The 13,990-nt window shown below is 53.1% G+C and overlaps 1 protein-coding gene across 1 annotated transcript in view; it reads left to right on the forward strand.

Moving 5' to 3' along the window:
- CSMD1 (CUB and Sushi multiple domains 1) overlaps positions 1 to 13,990 on the forward strand; it is a gene marked incomplete at its 5' end in the record, with an annotated part of 654,679 nt that overhangs the window by 541,790 nt on the left and 98,899 nt on the right. The window contains 6 exons of the mRNA XM_081082235.1: positions 2,890 to 3,081; positions 5,597 to 5,735; positions 6,343 to 6,530; positions 8,881 to 9,075; positions 11,314 to 11,430; positions 12,511 to 12,624. Of these exons, the coding sequence (XP_080938361.1) occupies positions 2,890 to 3,081; positions 5,597 to 5,735; positions 6,343 to 6,530; positions 8,881 to 9,075; positions 11,314 to 11,430; positions 12,511 to 12,624 (945 nt within the window). The remainder of the gene's footprint in view (positions 1 to 2,889; positions 3,082 to 5,596; positions 5,736 to 6,342; positions 6,531 to 8,880; positions 9,076 to 11,313; positions 11,431 to 12,510; positions 12,625 to 13,990) is intronic.

Here is a 13,990-nt window from a genome sequence, read left to right on the forward strand (position 1 = left end):
CCCCTGTGGGAATTGACAACCAGTGTCCATCCGCTGGGCCCCGCCTCCTTCCTCAGGCAGCCGCGGGCAAGGCCAGTGGGGCTGAAATCCCATTTGCTCGTTCCTGGCAGAAAGTGGAGAGACTCGGAGTCACAGATTCCCCTTCGGAGGAAACACATTTGAGGGAAAATGAGTGAAAGGTGCGCTGGGGCCCTGAAAGCACACAATCAACACAGTCGTAAAGAACAGATGGCCCATGGTGCCCGGCTCTGCGTGGCCCTGGAGGTGCAAAAGCAATTTCTGACGCAGAGAAATGCCTTCGGTCGGCCGGGGCCTGGTGTGTGCTGCTAAGCAAGCTTTCCTGCCGCCACCGCGGCGCGTCCGCCTGCAGGTCCTAACCAGGGGAGCGCACACCATTCATCGCAAAGACCCGGCCAGGGACAGCCCGCGGCCTGGCTTCAAATTGCGCTTTTCCCTCAAGCCTTCTTACTGCTTTGTGCATCTAATCCAGACACCGAGGCAGCTTTTCGTTTTCATGTCCTCGTTCTGAAAGGAGGGAGTCAGACGCTGGGGTCCATTTCCACGGGACCGGGACCGAGCCTCCGTGGCTGACTCACTGGTCGTTTCCAATGCGCCTTGGGGCTGGGCCGGCAAGCCGGGCGCCCCCTCCGAGCGCACGGGGGCCCTGCCCGGCTCACACGCTCACGTCGGCCGTCAGCAGGGTCCGCAGAGGCAGCGCTTCTGTCTATCGCAGCATGAACCCCGCGGGGGTGTGACGTTTCCATGGAGCGCTCCATCATCCTCACACATATTCCAAAGGGAAGTGCGGATTAGAAGTAGGGAAGGTACTTTCCGAGAGGAACTAGACCCCCCACCATGCAGGGACGCGTGACCCACAGAACGGGCCCGCATTCCTCGCTCTGGGGGCCTGCGGATCTTTGTGGAGAATGTGGAGGTTTGTTGGGAAGCATGTGCTGTTATAAAACTGTAGGATACGCTGGGTTAAACCATTTTTTAAATGTGTTTCTATTGATTTTAGAGGAGAAGAAGGGAGAGGGAGAGAGAGAAACATCAATGATGAGAGAGAATCATGGATCGGCTGCCTCCTGCACGCTCCCTAGTGGGGATCCAGCTTGCAATCCAGGCATGTGCCCTGAGCGGGAATCGAACCATGACCTCCTGGTTCATAGGTTGATGCTCAACCACTAAGCCACACTGGCTGGGCTAGATTAAATTATTTTTAAAAGGGTTTCTTGACTGTAGGGCGTCTCAGAGCCTTTGACCCCTAATGAGGACTCTGGCCTATACAGTGTTTGCCAATCCTGTTTGACCAGATTCCTCTCAACAACCCTCATAACTACACCATATAGAACATCTGTTTCCCAACGTTGATATGTCTGTGGGGATTTTCACTCGTGTCCATGACTAGGTACAGAAGCTGGGACAGTTGCCGGCCATCCCAGGCCTCCCGTTTCCGGGAGGGGGCAGGGTTTGAGTTCAGTACGAAGTCTGGGTCCAGTGTCCTCCTGGAGGGGACTTGCGCAGGGTTGGCGACACGCATGTGCCCTGATTGTAGGAGCACGGATCACACGTGTGTGCCAGAGCCCCACGGGGTCCGACGCCCGCTGATCCCCAAACGCCCTCCCCTCTTGTTGGGAGGCGCTGGCCGCCACCCACCCGGCATTGAAGTCCTGATACTCCCGTTGTCATGAGGGCGCCACTTCCAGGGCCTTTGCTGCAGTCGGGTGGTGGGGGATCCGCGGCCCCTTGGACCTGTGCTGCGGGTGGAAGTGGGTTATGGGGGATCCTGTGAGGGCGTAGCGCCCAGGGGACCCACGCCTCCTGGGGAGACTGAGCTGCAGCCTCGGCGTGGCCTCCGTCATGGCGCCCACGGAGACTCAGGGGGCACCTCAGCTGGCACCTGGGAGGGCACAGCCTCCAGAGGGCTGCCCTGTCTCCTGTTGCTCAAGGCTCCAGGGGGCTGCACTGTAATGAAGGCTGAACATTACGGTGCCTGTTTTCATTAAATCCTGTTCACAAAGGAGCTCGAGGGAATGTGTGTGTGTGTGAGTGTGTGAGTGTGTGTGTGTGAGTGTGTGTGTGTGTGAGTGTGTGTGTGAGTGTGTGTGTGTGAGTGTGTGTGTGAGTGTGTGTGAGTGTGTGTGTGTGAGTGTGTGTGTGTGTGTGTGTGAGTGTGTGTGTGTGTGAGTGTGTGTGTGCTACAGCTTTACTCAGAGGGGAGTGTGCGTGCGCGTGTGTGTGTGTGAGTGTGTGTGTGCTACAGCTTTACTCAGAGGGGAGTGTGCGTGTGTGTGTGTGTGTGTGTGTGTGTGAGTGTGTGTGTGCTACAGCTTTATTCAGAGGGGAGTGTGTGTGTGTGTGTGTGTGTGTGAGTGTGTGTGTGCTACAGCTTTACTCGGAGGGGAGTGTGTGTGTGTGCGTGTGTGTGTGCGTGTGTGTCTGTGTGTTACAGCCTTAGCAGCTGTGATTCTTGGTCTGTTCCATAATCACTTGTATTTGCCACAAGATTTTGCAGGAATCCCTTCAAAGTAAGCGTAATCCAGGCGCTATTAGTGCATATGACAAACAGACTCTTTTTAAAAATCTTTATTGTTGAAAGTATTACCTGTGACCCCTTTTCCCCCATTGACCCCCTCCAGCCCCACCCCCGCCCCAGGCCTTCAGCACCCACTGCCTGTGCCCATGGGCCGTGCATGTGCACACAGGTCTTTGGTTGATGGCCTCCCTCTCCCCCCTGCCCCCGCCTTCCCTCCGAGATCCTCACTCTTCCGTCTCTTCTGTGTTCCTGCGTGGACAGAAGGCTCCCGGTGCCAGCCCAGGGGCCCTACAGGCCTACATATGCAAGGCCCCCCTTCCAGTCACGTGACCTGCTGTTATCTCCTCTTCCAGCCTCGGTAGCGTCCACCTGCAACGACCCGGGGATGCCTCAGAACGGCACCCGCTACGGGGACAGCAGGGAGCCGGGCGACACCGTCACCTTCCAGTGCGACCCCGGCTACCAGCTGCAGGGACCCGCCAGGACCACCTGCGTGCAGCTCAACAACCGCTTCTTCTGGCAGCCGGACCCGCCCACCTGCACAGGTACCGGCAGGGGCCCCGGTCCGCTCCCCGGGCAGTGGATGGTCTCTTCAGAGTCATTTCTTTCCTTTAAATGAGGAAGGGAGAGGGAGCGAGAGAGAAACATCCAGGAGGAGAGAGAAGCATGGACCGGCTGCCTCCTGCCCGCCCCGCACTGGGGATGGAGCGCGCCAGCCGCGCCTGTGCCCTGACCGGGAGTCGAACCGTGACCTCCCGTTCCTAGGTCGACGCTCAGCCCCTGAGCTGCGCTGGCCGGGCCAGAAACATTTCGTAAGGGTCCCTCTCCGCCCGCTGGCGCTCTGAGCCCATGCTGACATTTCATTGCAAACCTTTAAGCTCCATTTTATTAGGTGAGATCCAGGGAGTAGTCTACTTAATATATAGCCATTGACATTTATCTAACAGTTCCTATCCTGAACTCATCTTGTAAAAATAAGAATTAATCAAATTACTATAATTTAAAATTCTGGGTGGCTAAAATTTCATAACCCTCCTATTGCTCTTCTCATTTTTTAATATAGAAACTTGCCCATGAGCAAAACCGACTAGATAGAAAGTACTTTCTCTTTTGAGATGGTTTTTCTATCGTCTTGCTACATTTTAATTGAGTTCTGAAAACTAGAAATCATACTGCTTTTGTCCAAATGAAGATACCAGGAGAAAGTTGTCTCTGAAATGCGCTGGAATGTTAGAGTTTGGCCTTATTAACATGGAAATGGGTTTTGCAGACTTTAATTTGAATAATAATCCAAGATGTTCTTTCGCAAATATGGCTTTCAGGTAATGCGTGTTTTGATAGAAAACAGCAATGCCATGTAGACTGTCCCTCCATTCAATTAAACATTTTACCACGAATAACTATTTAGATGATTTCAACTTAATTTTATAAAGAAATGCTACTGAACTTTATTATCCTAGTGAATGGTCACAGTGCAATTTGAACTTCTTTATAATCGGCTTCCAATACGTACAATTTAATTAATCCGTGAAGAGAGACCGTGATCATGAAATGAGGGGCACGGGCTGTCATGTCAAGCCCAGTCCTCAGGAGCACCCACAGATTTCTACCTCTTTCTTTTTATTTTCTATGTTTTTTTTTTTTTTTGCACTGGAAGATGCATGAATTTTTTAAAAATATGTTTGTATTGATCTCAGAGAGGAAGGGAGAAAGGGAAAGAGATAAAAACATCAATGATGAGAGAATCATGGATCGCTGCCTCCTGCACGCCCCACACTGGGGATGGAGCCCACAACCCGGGCCTGTGCCCTGACCGGGAATCTATCCGAGACCTCCTGGTTCATAGGTCAATGCTCAACCACTGAGCCACACTGGCCAAGCTCTACCTGTTTCTTTTTAAAAGTGGAGTAATTAGCCCTAACTGGTTTGGCTCAGTGGATAGAGCGTCGGCCTGCGGACTGAAGGGTCCCAGGTTTGATTCCGGTCAGGGACATGTACCTTGGTTGCAGGCACATCCCCAGTAGGGGGTGTGCAGGAGGCAGCTGATCGATGTTTCTCTCTCATCGATGTTTCTTCCTCTCTATCCCTCTCCCTTCCTCACTGTAAAAAATCAATAAAATATGTTTAAAAAAAATAAAATAAAAAATAAAAGTGGAGTAGTTACCTATAAATGCACCAACCATTTTTTAAAAATATATATTTTATTGATTTTTTTACAGAGAAGAAGGGAGAGAGATAGAGAGTTAGAAACATTGATGAGAGAGAAACATCGATCAGCTGCCTCCTGCACATCTCCTACTGGGTATGTGCCCACAACCGAGGTACATGCCCTTGACCGGAATCGAACCTGGGACCCTTCAGTCCGCAGGCCGACGCTCTATCCACTGAGCCACACCGGTTAGGGCTGCACCAACCATTTTAAACCACTGTCCTGCTTTTAAGTGAAGAAAGGCACCTTTTAATGCTGTTTTCAGGATTTCCGCTCCTGGGGAGGGACATCCGAAGCCAGGCCACCAGCAGTTAACCTCCCCGAGACCCCTGCTCAGTTGACTTTCACTCAGACCAGTTTGCCGACCATGGCCTTAGACACGTCATTGTCACATCTGACCCTCTTTTCACTGAGCTGTGGCCTTCGGCTGGCTCCTCTCTGAGTTGCCTAGATCTGGCCTGTGACTTGGTCGTCCGTCCTCAGCAAAGACACCAGGCAGCACTTCACCCGTCTCGCGTGTCAGCTGCAGGGACACGCCCCTGTCACCCTGCAGCAGCTGTAGACCCTGTGGCAGCGGCCTCCCAGGAGAGGGGGCAGGCGGGCCACCCTTCTGGTTAGTTGAGTAACAGTCACGCTCAAACCGCAGCGAGTACGTCCGCGGGTCCGCAGTGTGGAAAGCCCTCAGCCGCAGGGTCACGGCATCCCCTCTGCTCGCAGTCACGGACCTGCCGACCTCCTGGCCGCGGCCTTTCTGCGGTGAGTGGTGACCGCCAGCAGGCGGCGCGGCCAGTCCGGGGCGCCTCCCGGCACACTGACCGCTGTCCCCGCTCCCTTGTCCTCCTCGTTGGCAGCCACCTGCGGCGGGAACCTGACCGGCCCGGCAGGGGTCATCCTGTCCCCCAACTACCCGCAGCCGTACCCTCCCGGGAAAGAGTGTGACTGGAGAGTGAGGGTGAACCCCGACTTTGTCATCGCCTTGATCTTCAAAAGGTACCTCTCCCGTTGAACGCCTCTTTTTATTTTTATTTTGTTTGATTTCTATTTATTTATGTATTTTGTTACTCCTCATCGGAAGATTTTTTTTCCATTAATTTTTAGAAAGAGTAGAAGGGAGAGAGAGGCAGAGAGAGAGAAACATCGATGTGAGAGACACCTCAATTGGCTCCTCCTGCTCACCCCCCACTGGGGACCGAACCTACAACCCGGGCCTGTGCCCGGAAAGGGAATTGAACCCTGACCTCCTGGCTCAGGAGTGGACGCTCAGCCACGGAGCCACACGGCCGGGCAGAGCCCAGCTCTTGAAACCTCATTTCAGTCCGAGGTCCCGGTGCAGGGAGGGACAGTCTGTTCCTGAGCCCCGCGCCCTGCCGGCCTCTCTCAGGGATGCTGTGTACATGTGACAGCCCCGTGAACACGGATGCATCTGTGGCCACTGATGTCTGTTATCCTTCTTCCTGTCTCGACGTTTTGGTTCTGTCTCACTTCTGGATTGTTCTGATTTTTAAAAGTCACAGGAAAGGCAGGGCCCCTGTGCTGGGAGACTGGCCTGGGCGGCGGGAGCGCACGGGGAGGCCCTGACGGGCTTCTTTCTCTTTAGCTTCAACATGGAGCCCAGCTACGACTTCCTGCACGTGTACGAGGGCGAGGACTCCAACAGCCCGCTCATCGGCAGCTTCCAGGGCTCGCAGGCCCCCGAGCGCATCGAGAGCAGCGGCAACAGCCTCTTCCTGGCCTTCCGGAGCGACGCCTCCGTGGGCCTGTCCGGCTTCGCCATCGAGTTCAAAGGTACCATGTCCAGCGTCCAGCATCCAGGCCCCTCCGGTCACTCCTGCGGGAAGAGGGCCGGGCCGGCGGGCGCGTGCAGGAGGCAACCAATCCCCGTGTCTCCCACATCGATGTTCCTCTCTGTCTCTCCCTCTCTCTCCCTCTCTCCCTCACAGAAAAATATCCTTGGGTGAGGATAAGAGATAGAGAGAGAGAGAGAGAGAGAGAGAGAGAGAGAGGGAGGGAGGGAGGGAGGGAGGAAGAGAGGAAGGAAGAAAAGGGAGGGAGGAGGAAGGGAGGGAGGGAGGAAATAGAAGAAAAGAAAAGAAAAGAAAAGAAAAGAAAAGAGAAGGAAAGAAAAAAGAAAAGAAAAAAGGATTAAGGAAAAAGCCCATAGACACAGACAAGAGTGTGATGACTGCCGGAGGGGGAGGGGTGGGGCGCGGGAGGGGGAGGGGGGTGAGTGGTGATGGAGGGAGACTTGCCTGGGGCGTGAGCACAGGACACACGCACAGATGGCGTACGTAGAATTGCACCCCTGGATCCTGTATGATTGTCTTAGCCAGTATCACCCCCATGCATCACTGTTCTTAACGAATGGACCAGTCCCGTCTCGGGAAGTCGGATCCCCGCCTCTTCCCAGGCAGCTGAGGTGACTCGGTACAAAGGCAGGAAGCGAGCTGCAGTTCTTCCAGAGTCAGTGTTTTTGGTGCAGCACCAAGGTCTGTAGTTAATGGAGGGGAGGATGTAGAAAAGGAAGTGCTGCCTTTTCTTTTAACCAAGAGTAAGTAATGAAACAGCAAGTGTGCAGGAAGATGTAGTTTGAAAACTGGGAACTATAATTTGATTAAAAGTTTTTCTATGATATTTAGTTATTAACTGGGTAATTAGTAACCTGATCATCTTTCCTAGTATATGTAATTATTAACTTGATAATTAATTAACAACTTGGTCCTTGGTTGATCGGTAAATATTTTTTGAGCATTTCTCATATGTTGGGCTCTAGTCTAGGCCCCAAAAAACAACCAACCAGACAGCTAAACACACAGGGACATTAAGGCCCGCCCCCACAGGGGTCACCCGCCCCCACAGGGGTCACCCGCCCTCACGGGGGTCACCCGCCCTCACGGGGGTCACCCGCCCCCATAGAGGTCACCCGCCCCCACAGGGTCACCCGCCCTCACGGGGTCACCCGCCACCATAGAGGTCACCTGCCCCCATAGAGGTCACCCACCCTCACGAGGGTCACCCGCCACCATAGAGGTCACCTGCCCCCATAGAGGTCACCCACCCTCACGAGGGTCACCTGCCCCCACGGGGTCACCCGCCCCCATAGAGGTCACCTGCCCCCATAGAGGTCACCCACCCTCACGAGGGTCACCCGCCCCCATAGAGGTCACCCGCCCCCACAGGGTCACCCGCCCCCATAGAGGTCACCCGCCCCCACAGGGTCACCCGCCCTCACGGGGTCACCCGCCACCATAGAGGTCACCTGCCCCCATAGAGGTCACCCACCCTCACGAGGGTCACCCGCCACCATAGAGGTCACCTGCCCCCATAGAGGTCACCCACCCTCACGAGGGTCACCCGCCCCCACGGGGTCACCCGCCCCCATAGAGGTCACCTGCCCCCATAGAGGTCACCCACCCTCACGAGGGTCACCCGCCCCCATAGAGGTCACCTGCCCCCATAGAGGTCACCCACCCTCACGAGGGTCACCCGCCCCCACGGGGTCACCCGCCCCCATAGAGGTCACCTGCCCCCATAGAGGTCACCCACCCTCACGAGGGTCACCCGCCCCCATAGAGGTCACCCGCCCCCACAGGGTCACCCGCCCCCATAGAGGTCACCCGCCCCCACAGGGTCACCCGCCCCCATAGAGGTCACCCGCCCCCACAGGGTCACCCGCCCTCACGGGGGTCACCCGCCCTCACGAGGGTCACCCGCCCCCATAGAGGTCACCCGCCCCCACAGGGGTCACCTGCCCCCACGGGGTTCACCCGCCCCCATAGAGGTCACCCGCCCCCACAGGGTCACCCGCCCTCACGGGGGTCACCCGCCCTCACGAGGGTCACCCGCCCCCACGGGGTCACCCGCCACCATAGGGGTCACCCGCCCTCACGAGGGTCACCCGCCCCCACAGGGTCACCCGCCCTCACAAGGGTCACCCGCCCCCAAAGGGTCACCCGCCCTCACGGGGGTCACCCGCCACCATAGAGGTCACCCGCCCCCACAGGGTCACCCGCCCTCACAAGGGTCACCCGCCCCCAAAGGGTCACCCGCCCTCACGGGGGTCACCCGCCCTCACGGGGTCACCCGCCCCCATAGAGGTCACCCGCCCCCACGGGGGTCACCTCTATTTCTCCTGCAGAGAAGCCCCGGGAAGCCTGCTTTGACCCCGGGAACATAATGAACGGGACCAGAGTCGGGACGGACTTCAAGCTGGGCTCCTCCGTGACCTACCAGTGTGACTCCGGCTACAAAATCGTGGACCCTGCGTCCATCACGTGTGTGATCGGAGCGGACGGAAAGCCGGCCTGGAACCAGGCCCTGCCCACCTGCAGTGGTACGTGCGCGTGTGTGACAGCTGCCCCGCCTCACCTCCGGCAGGCCCAGCGCAGTCACCGAGGGCCCTCAGCACAGACTGTCCTGTCCCCCCGTCCTCACCTCCGGCAGGCCCAGCGCAGTCACCGAGGGCCCTCAGCACCGTTCCCTAGTCTGCGGTGGGGATCACTTGCTCGCAGAGCTAAGGCGGGAAATGCAGGCGACCTTCCTCCTTCCTTGAATCAGCCCGGCCTCAGCCATCCTCCCAGTACCTGGAGGGGGACTGTTTCCCTCCCTCAGAGAGTTCAGCATTTTTACTCCCATTTTGTGTATCTGATCTACATAGCGGTACCGATGAGCAGTCCCTAGGTGTGCTCTCTCTGTCTCTCTGTTTCCTTCCCTTTCTCTCTCCATTTATACATACGCAATATACATAGACGACACATGCACACATGTAACATTAAAATGAATGTGTCACTTCCCCCCACAATTCAATAGCTTGTAACTCCTTATGTAGATGTTAAATTAATAAAATCACCTATTGAAGGTCAGATCCACGTGTGAGAACAGACAAGAGTCCCCTGCAGTGACAGGAGCCAGAGTAATGCCCCTGATCTCATACATGGGGAAGGGCCTGGGGAACATTGTTCATCTCAAATCATTTAAACTCCCATTTCTCTATTTATTATTGTTAATGTTATAGTTGAAATTTTGAAGATTACATTTTATTAAATTGATCTATATATATATATATATATATATATATACACATACATATATACACACATATATATATATATACACAGAGACACATGCATAAAGGGAAACATACATTTATTATATGTTTAAATCTATGTTAAATATATGTATATCACATATAAATACATGTATATATAAAGAGTAGTATGCATATATGCAATGTTGATTGATAAAGGAATTCTGTGAATTTGTTAGCACTAGATAGCGTGTGATTTTTGTAGCAAATCATGGTTAGGAATTATGAAGACTGGTTTATGAGCCAGCGCGTTCTGTTGATCTACTTCATGGAAAACGCTGACCAGCAATGAATGTAAGTTGTGTTGACTGCGTTAGGAGGTTTATAAAGCATGCACATTTTAGTCCTTCCCCGGGTTTATTCATAACTGGAAATAACGACACACATGTACACTCACACTCACACACACTCACATAGACACACACACTCAGACATACACACTCACATAGACACATACTCTCACACACATACACTCACACGCACACACTCAGACACACTCTCAAATAGATACACACACAAACATAGACACACACACAACTCACACATACACACTAACTCAGACACATGCACTCACATAGACACACACACAAACATAAACACACAGTCACACATACTCTCACACACATACACACACACACTCACAAACTTACAGACACTCAGACACACACAATCACATAGACACACACTAACATAGACACAAACTCAGACACACTCACAAATACACAGGCACACACAGCTCTGTTTGTAATTAACACCCCACCATCATATTGCCCCTAACTTTCTAGGTTTCAGTTGCTTCAGCTTTAAAGCAATCTTTTGAGAGACCACCCCCACGTTGGTAATTATATATGTTGCTCTTGAACTGAATCTAAGGTATTAAAGGCTGAAAAGAACACAAAAACTAGAAAGGAAACTCTTTTCTTTGACTCCCATAGTAATATGAAAACAGAAAAACAAAAGCAAAAACCCTGAAGTAGTCCATGTGTCTGAATACAGTGATTGACAGCGACCAGACATGGCTGGTGAAACTTTAAATAGCCTAACAGTTTGCCTTCATTGAGCCCGTTATTGTTATTATTTGAGCTGTTTTCCCGATTATTTTATTTTATTTTATTTATGGCTTAAAGTATTACAAAGAGTATTACATATGTCTCCTTTTTTTCCCCCCCGCCCTTGACAATCCCCTGGCCTCCCCTACCCCCCCAGTGTCTTGTGTCCATTGGTTATGCTTATATGCATTTTAGCTTGTCTGAGAAAGGCTTAAAATAATATTGTCTTTCTGCTAAATTAACGGACTTTTATTCTAACTTGGTAAATACTTGTGTTCCTTTTTCTCTGACTTTGGAGAGCAAAGTGAAGTCGGCTTTGGACGGTAACATCCTGGACGTTTTAGGTGACACCCTGCTCCCTGACGGGGACCTTGGCCTCCAGCCCTGTCCCGGCGGCGTCCTCCACGCACGTAATTCTGGTCGCTTTCCCTTCCAGCTCCCTGCGGCGGCCAGTACACGGGGTCCGAAGGCGTGGTGCTGTCCCCCAACTTCCCGCAGAACTACACGGCCGGCCAGACGTGCCTGTACTCCGTAACGGTGCCGAAGGAATTCGGTGAGAATGTCTTTGCACTTTTAATTCATTGTCATGCTTTTCATCGGTGTTCATTGTTCTACCTCTGTCCACCCTGTATGATCGAGTACACACCCACACACACACAGCTGTTACAGTGGGGCTGCCTCTGTTACACACACACACACACCCACACACACACAGCTGTTACAGTGGGGCTGCCTCTGTTACACACACACACACACACACACGCACACACACACACATACACGCACAGGCTGTTACAGTGGGGTTGCCTCTGTTACACACACACGCACACACACACACGCACACGCACACGCACGAGCTGATACAGCTAGATTTGCCCCGCTTGCTGGCGCTCACCTTACTCTTTCGTTAGAGCTGTGACGTGCGTTTGGCACACGTGCCTCCACTTACTGCTCACCATGCTGTGGAATGGTTTTAGCTTCTCCCTGACACATAAATAAGATTTAGTTGCTCATTGTCAGTCGATGCGAAATCACACGTTTTTGTCAATACCATGAAGGCCCGATATGCTATTGGTGTGAGTGCAAACCTGACGAGGCGTGAGGTAGGAAAGTCCGCGGCAGGGACCCCGTGGAGGAGCTGAGCGCTACGACCCTCCGGCCGGGAGCGAGACAGACGCCCAGCGCAGTAACGGCACCCGTGTCGGCCCTGTGTTGCTGAGTCACGTGTACACGCCGCAAGGAATACAGGGATTTGGCATGAAAATAACCAGCTCTTAAGAGTTTCACATCCCTTCCCGAATGAGCCGGCTTCCCATCCCAGCCGGTTCTTCATCCCTGTACTAGCGTCCAAGCTCTCTCCTAAACAGGCCCCTTCGCGGCGACCCTGCCAGCACCCTAAGGTGAAATTAAACAAAACCCGCCTCGTTAATGTCAGACATGCAGACAGCGACCATCTTACGCCTCCCGCTCGGCACCAAACATCAAGGAACCACGCACAGTAGCTTCAGCCACGGAGAAGCTTTAGGGAGCTGAGGACCGAGTCCTGGGCCCCGGCCTTCGGAGGGGCCGGTCCCTGTGCGGGACAGCCAGAGCCCCTTTCCCCGCTAAGCGTGCCGCGCCCCTTCGTCCGCAGTCGTGTTCGGGCAGTTCGCCTACTTCCAGACGGCCCTGAGCGACGTGGCCGAGTTGTTCGACGGGACCCACCCGCAGGCCCGGCTCCTCAGCTCGCTGTCCGGCTCCCACTCAGGTAAACCCCGGAGAACCGCCTTTCCTTCCATTCAGATGGGCGTGCGACTCGTTCTAAACTCCGTGTGTGTTTGTGTGTGTGTGTGCATGCATGTGTGTATGTGTGTGTGCACACACGTGTGTGGGCATATGTGTGCACGTGTGTGTGCACGTGCGTGTGTGTGTGTGTGAAGGAGAAACTTAGTAATCCTTGAGTGTGTTTGTTTAGTAAAATTTTATTTTTAAATATATTTTATTGATTTTTTACAGAGAGGAAGGGAGAGGGATAGAGAGTTAGAAACATCGATGAGAGAGAAACATCGGTCAGCTGCCTCCTGCACACTCCCACTGGGGATGTGCCCGCAACCAAGGTACATGCCCTTGACCGGAATCGAACCTGGGACCCTTGAGTCCACAGGCCGACGCTCTATCCACTGAGCCAAAACGGTTAGGGCTGTTTAGTAAAATTTTATCTTTGATAAGAAATGTCGAGTGGACCTTTATCCCATAGATAAAGCCGTCTGCTTTGATCGTTGCACTTACTAAGATTATAAAAGTAGGATATCTATCTCAATAAAAGTGGAAAATATCCAAGAGAAAGGATTAACTGGGATGTTTTTAATTTCCATTCTATGTGTTGGGAGCTTCTTCCTGGAGCTAAACAGTATGAACATTTTGGTCTCACTCAGTTGACCCCTGCAAATACATAGGTATAGACCAGGGGTCCTCAAACTTTTTAAACAGGGGCCAGTTCACTGTCCCTCAGACCGTCGGAGGGCCGGACTATAGTTTAAAAAAAAACTATGAACAAATTCCTATGCACACGGCACATATCTTATTTTGAAGTAAAAAAACAAAACGGGAACAAATACAATATTTGTATTTGCATGTGGCCCAGGGGCCGTAGTTTGAGGACCCCTGGTATAGACCCACTACATCCACATGTGTAACAGTACATGTGTTTATCACGTGTGTATGCACTCATCCATGTATGTGTGCATGTAAACATAGTTGGGCTTCATGAAGCACAGAATATTGGTTCACAACTTACTTGTTGTCCATATTTTCACTTGAGAGGACCTGTGTAGGTGTCCTCATCAGACCACACGTGCGGCCAACATCACTGGTGTTTGTTCCGAGTGGTGTTCAGATGGGTGCGCAAGGCGGGTGTGTTCTCTGGGCCTCGTGACCCCGGCCCCTGTCTGAGGCCTCGCTGTGTCCAGCAGCCACCCGAGCACAGTGGCCCCTCTGTGGCCATCGGTCAAGGCCTGGCGGCTCCCAGTGTCCACTGTCGTTAACCAAAGGCCGCAGGGCCCGCGTCTTGATCATTTCTACCCAAGTCCAACGGGCTCTGTCAGAACGGCATCAGGAGACGCCATTGACAACAC

This window comes from Myotis nattereri, assembly GCF_964212035.1.
Source record: "Myotis nattereri genome assembly, chromosome: 2".
Lineage (NCBI taxonomy): Eukaryota > Metazoa > Chordata > Mammalia > Chiroptera > Vespertilionidae > Myotis > Myotis nattereri.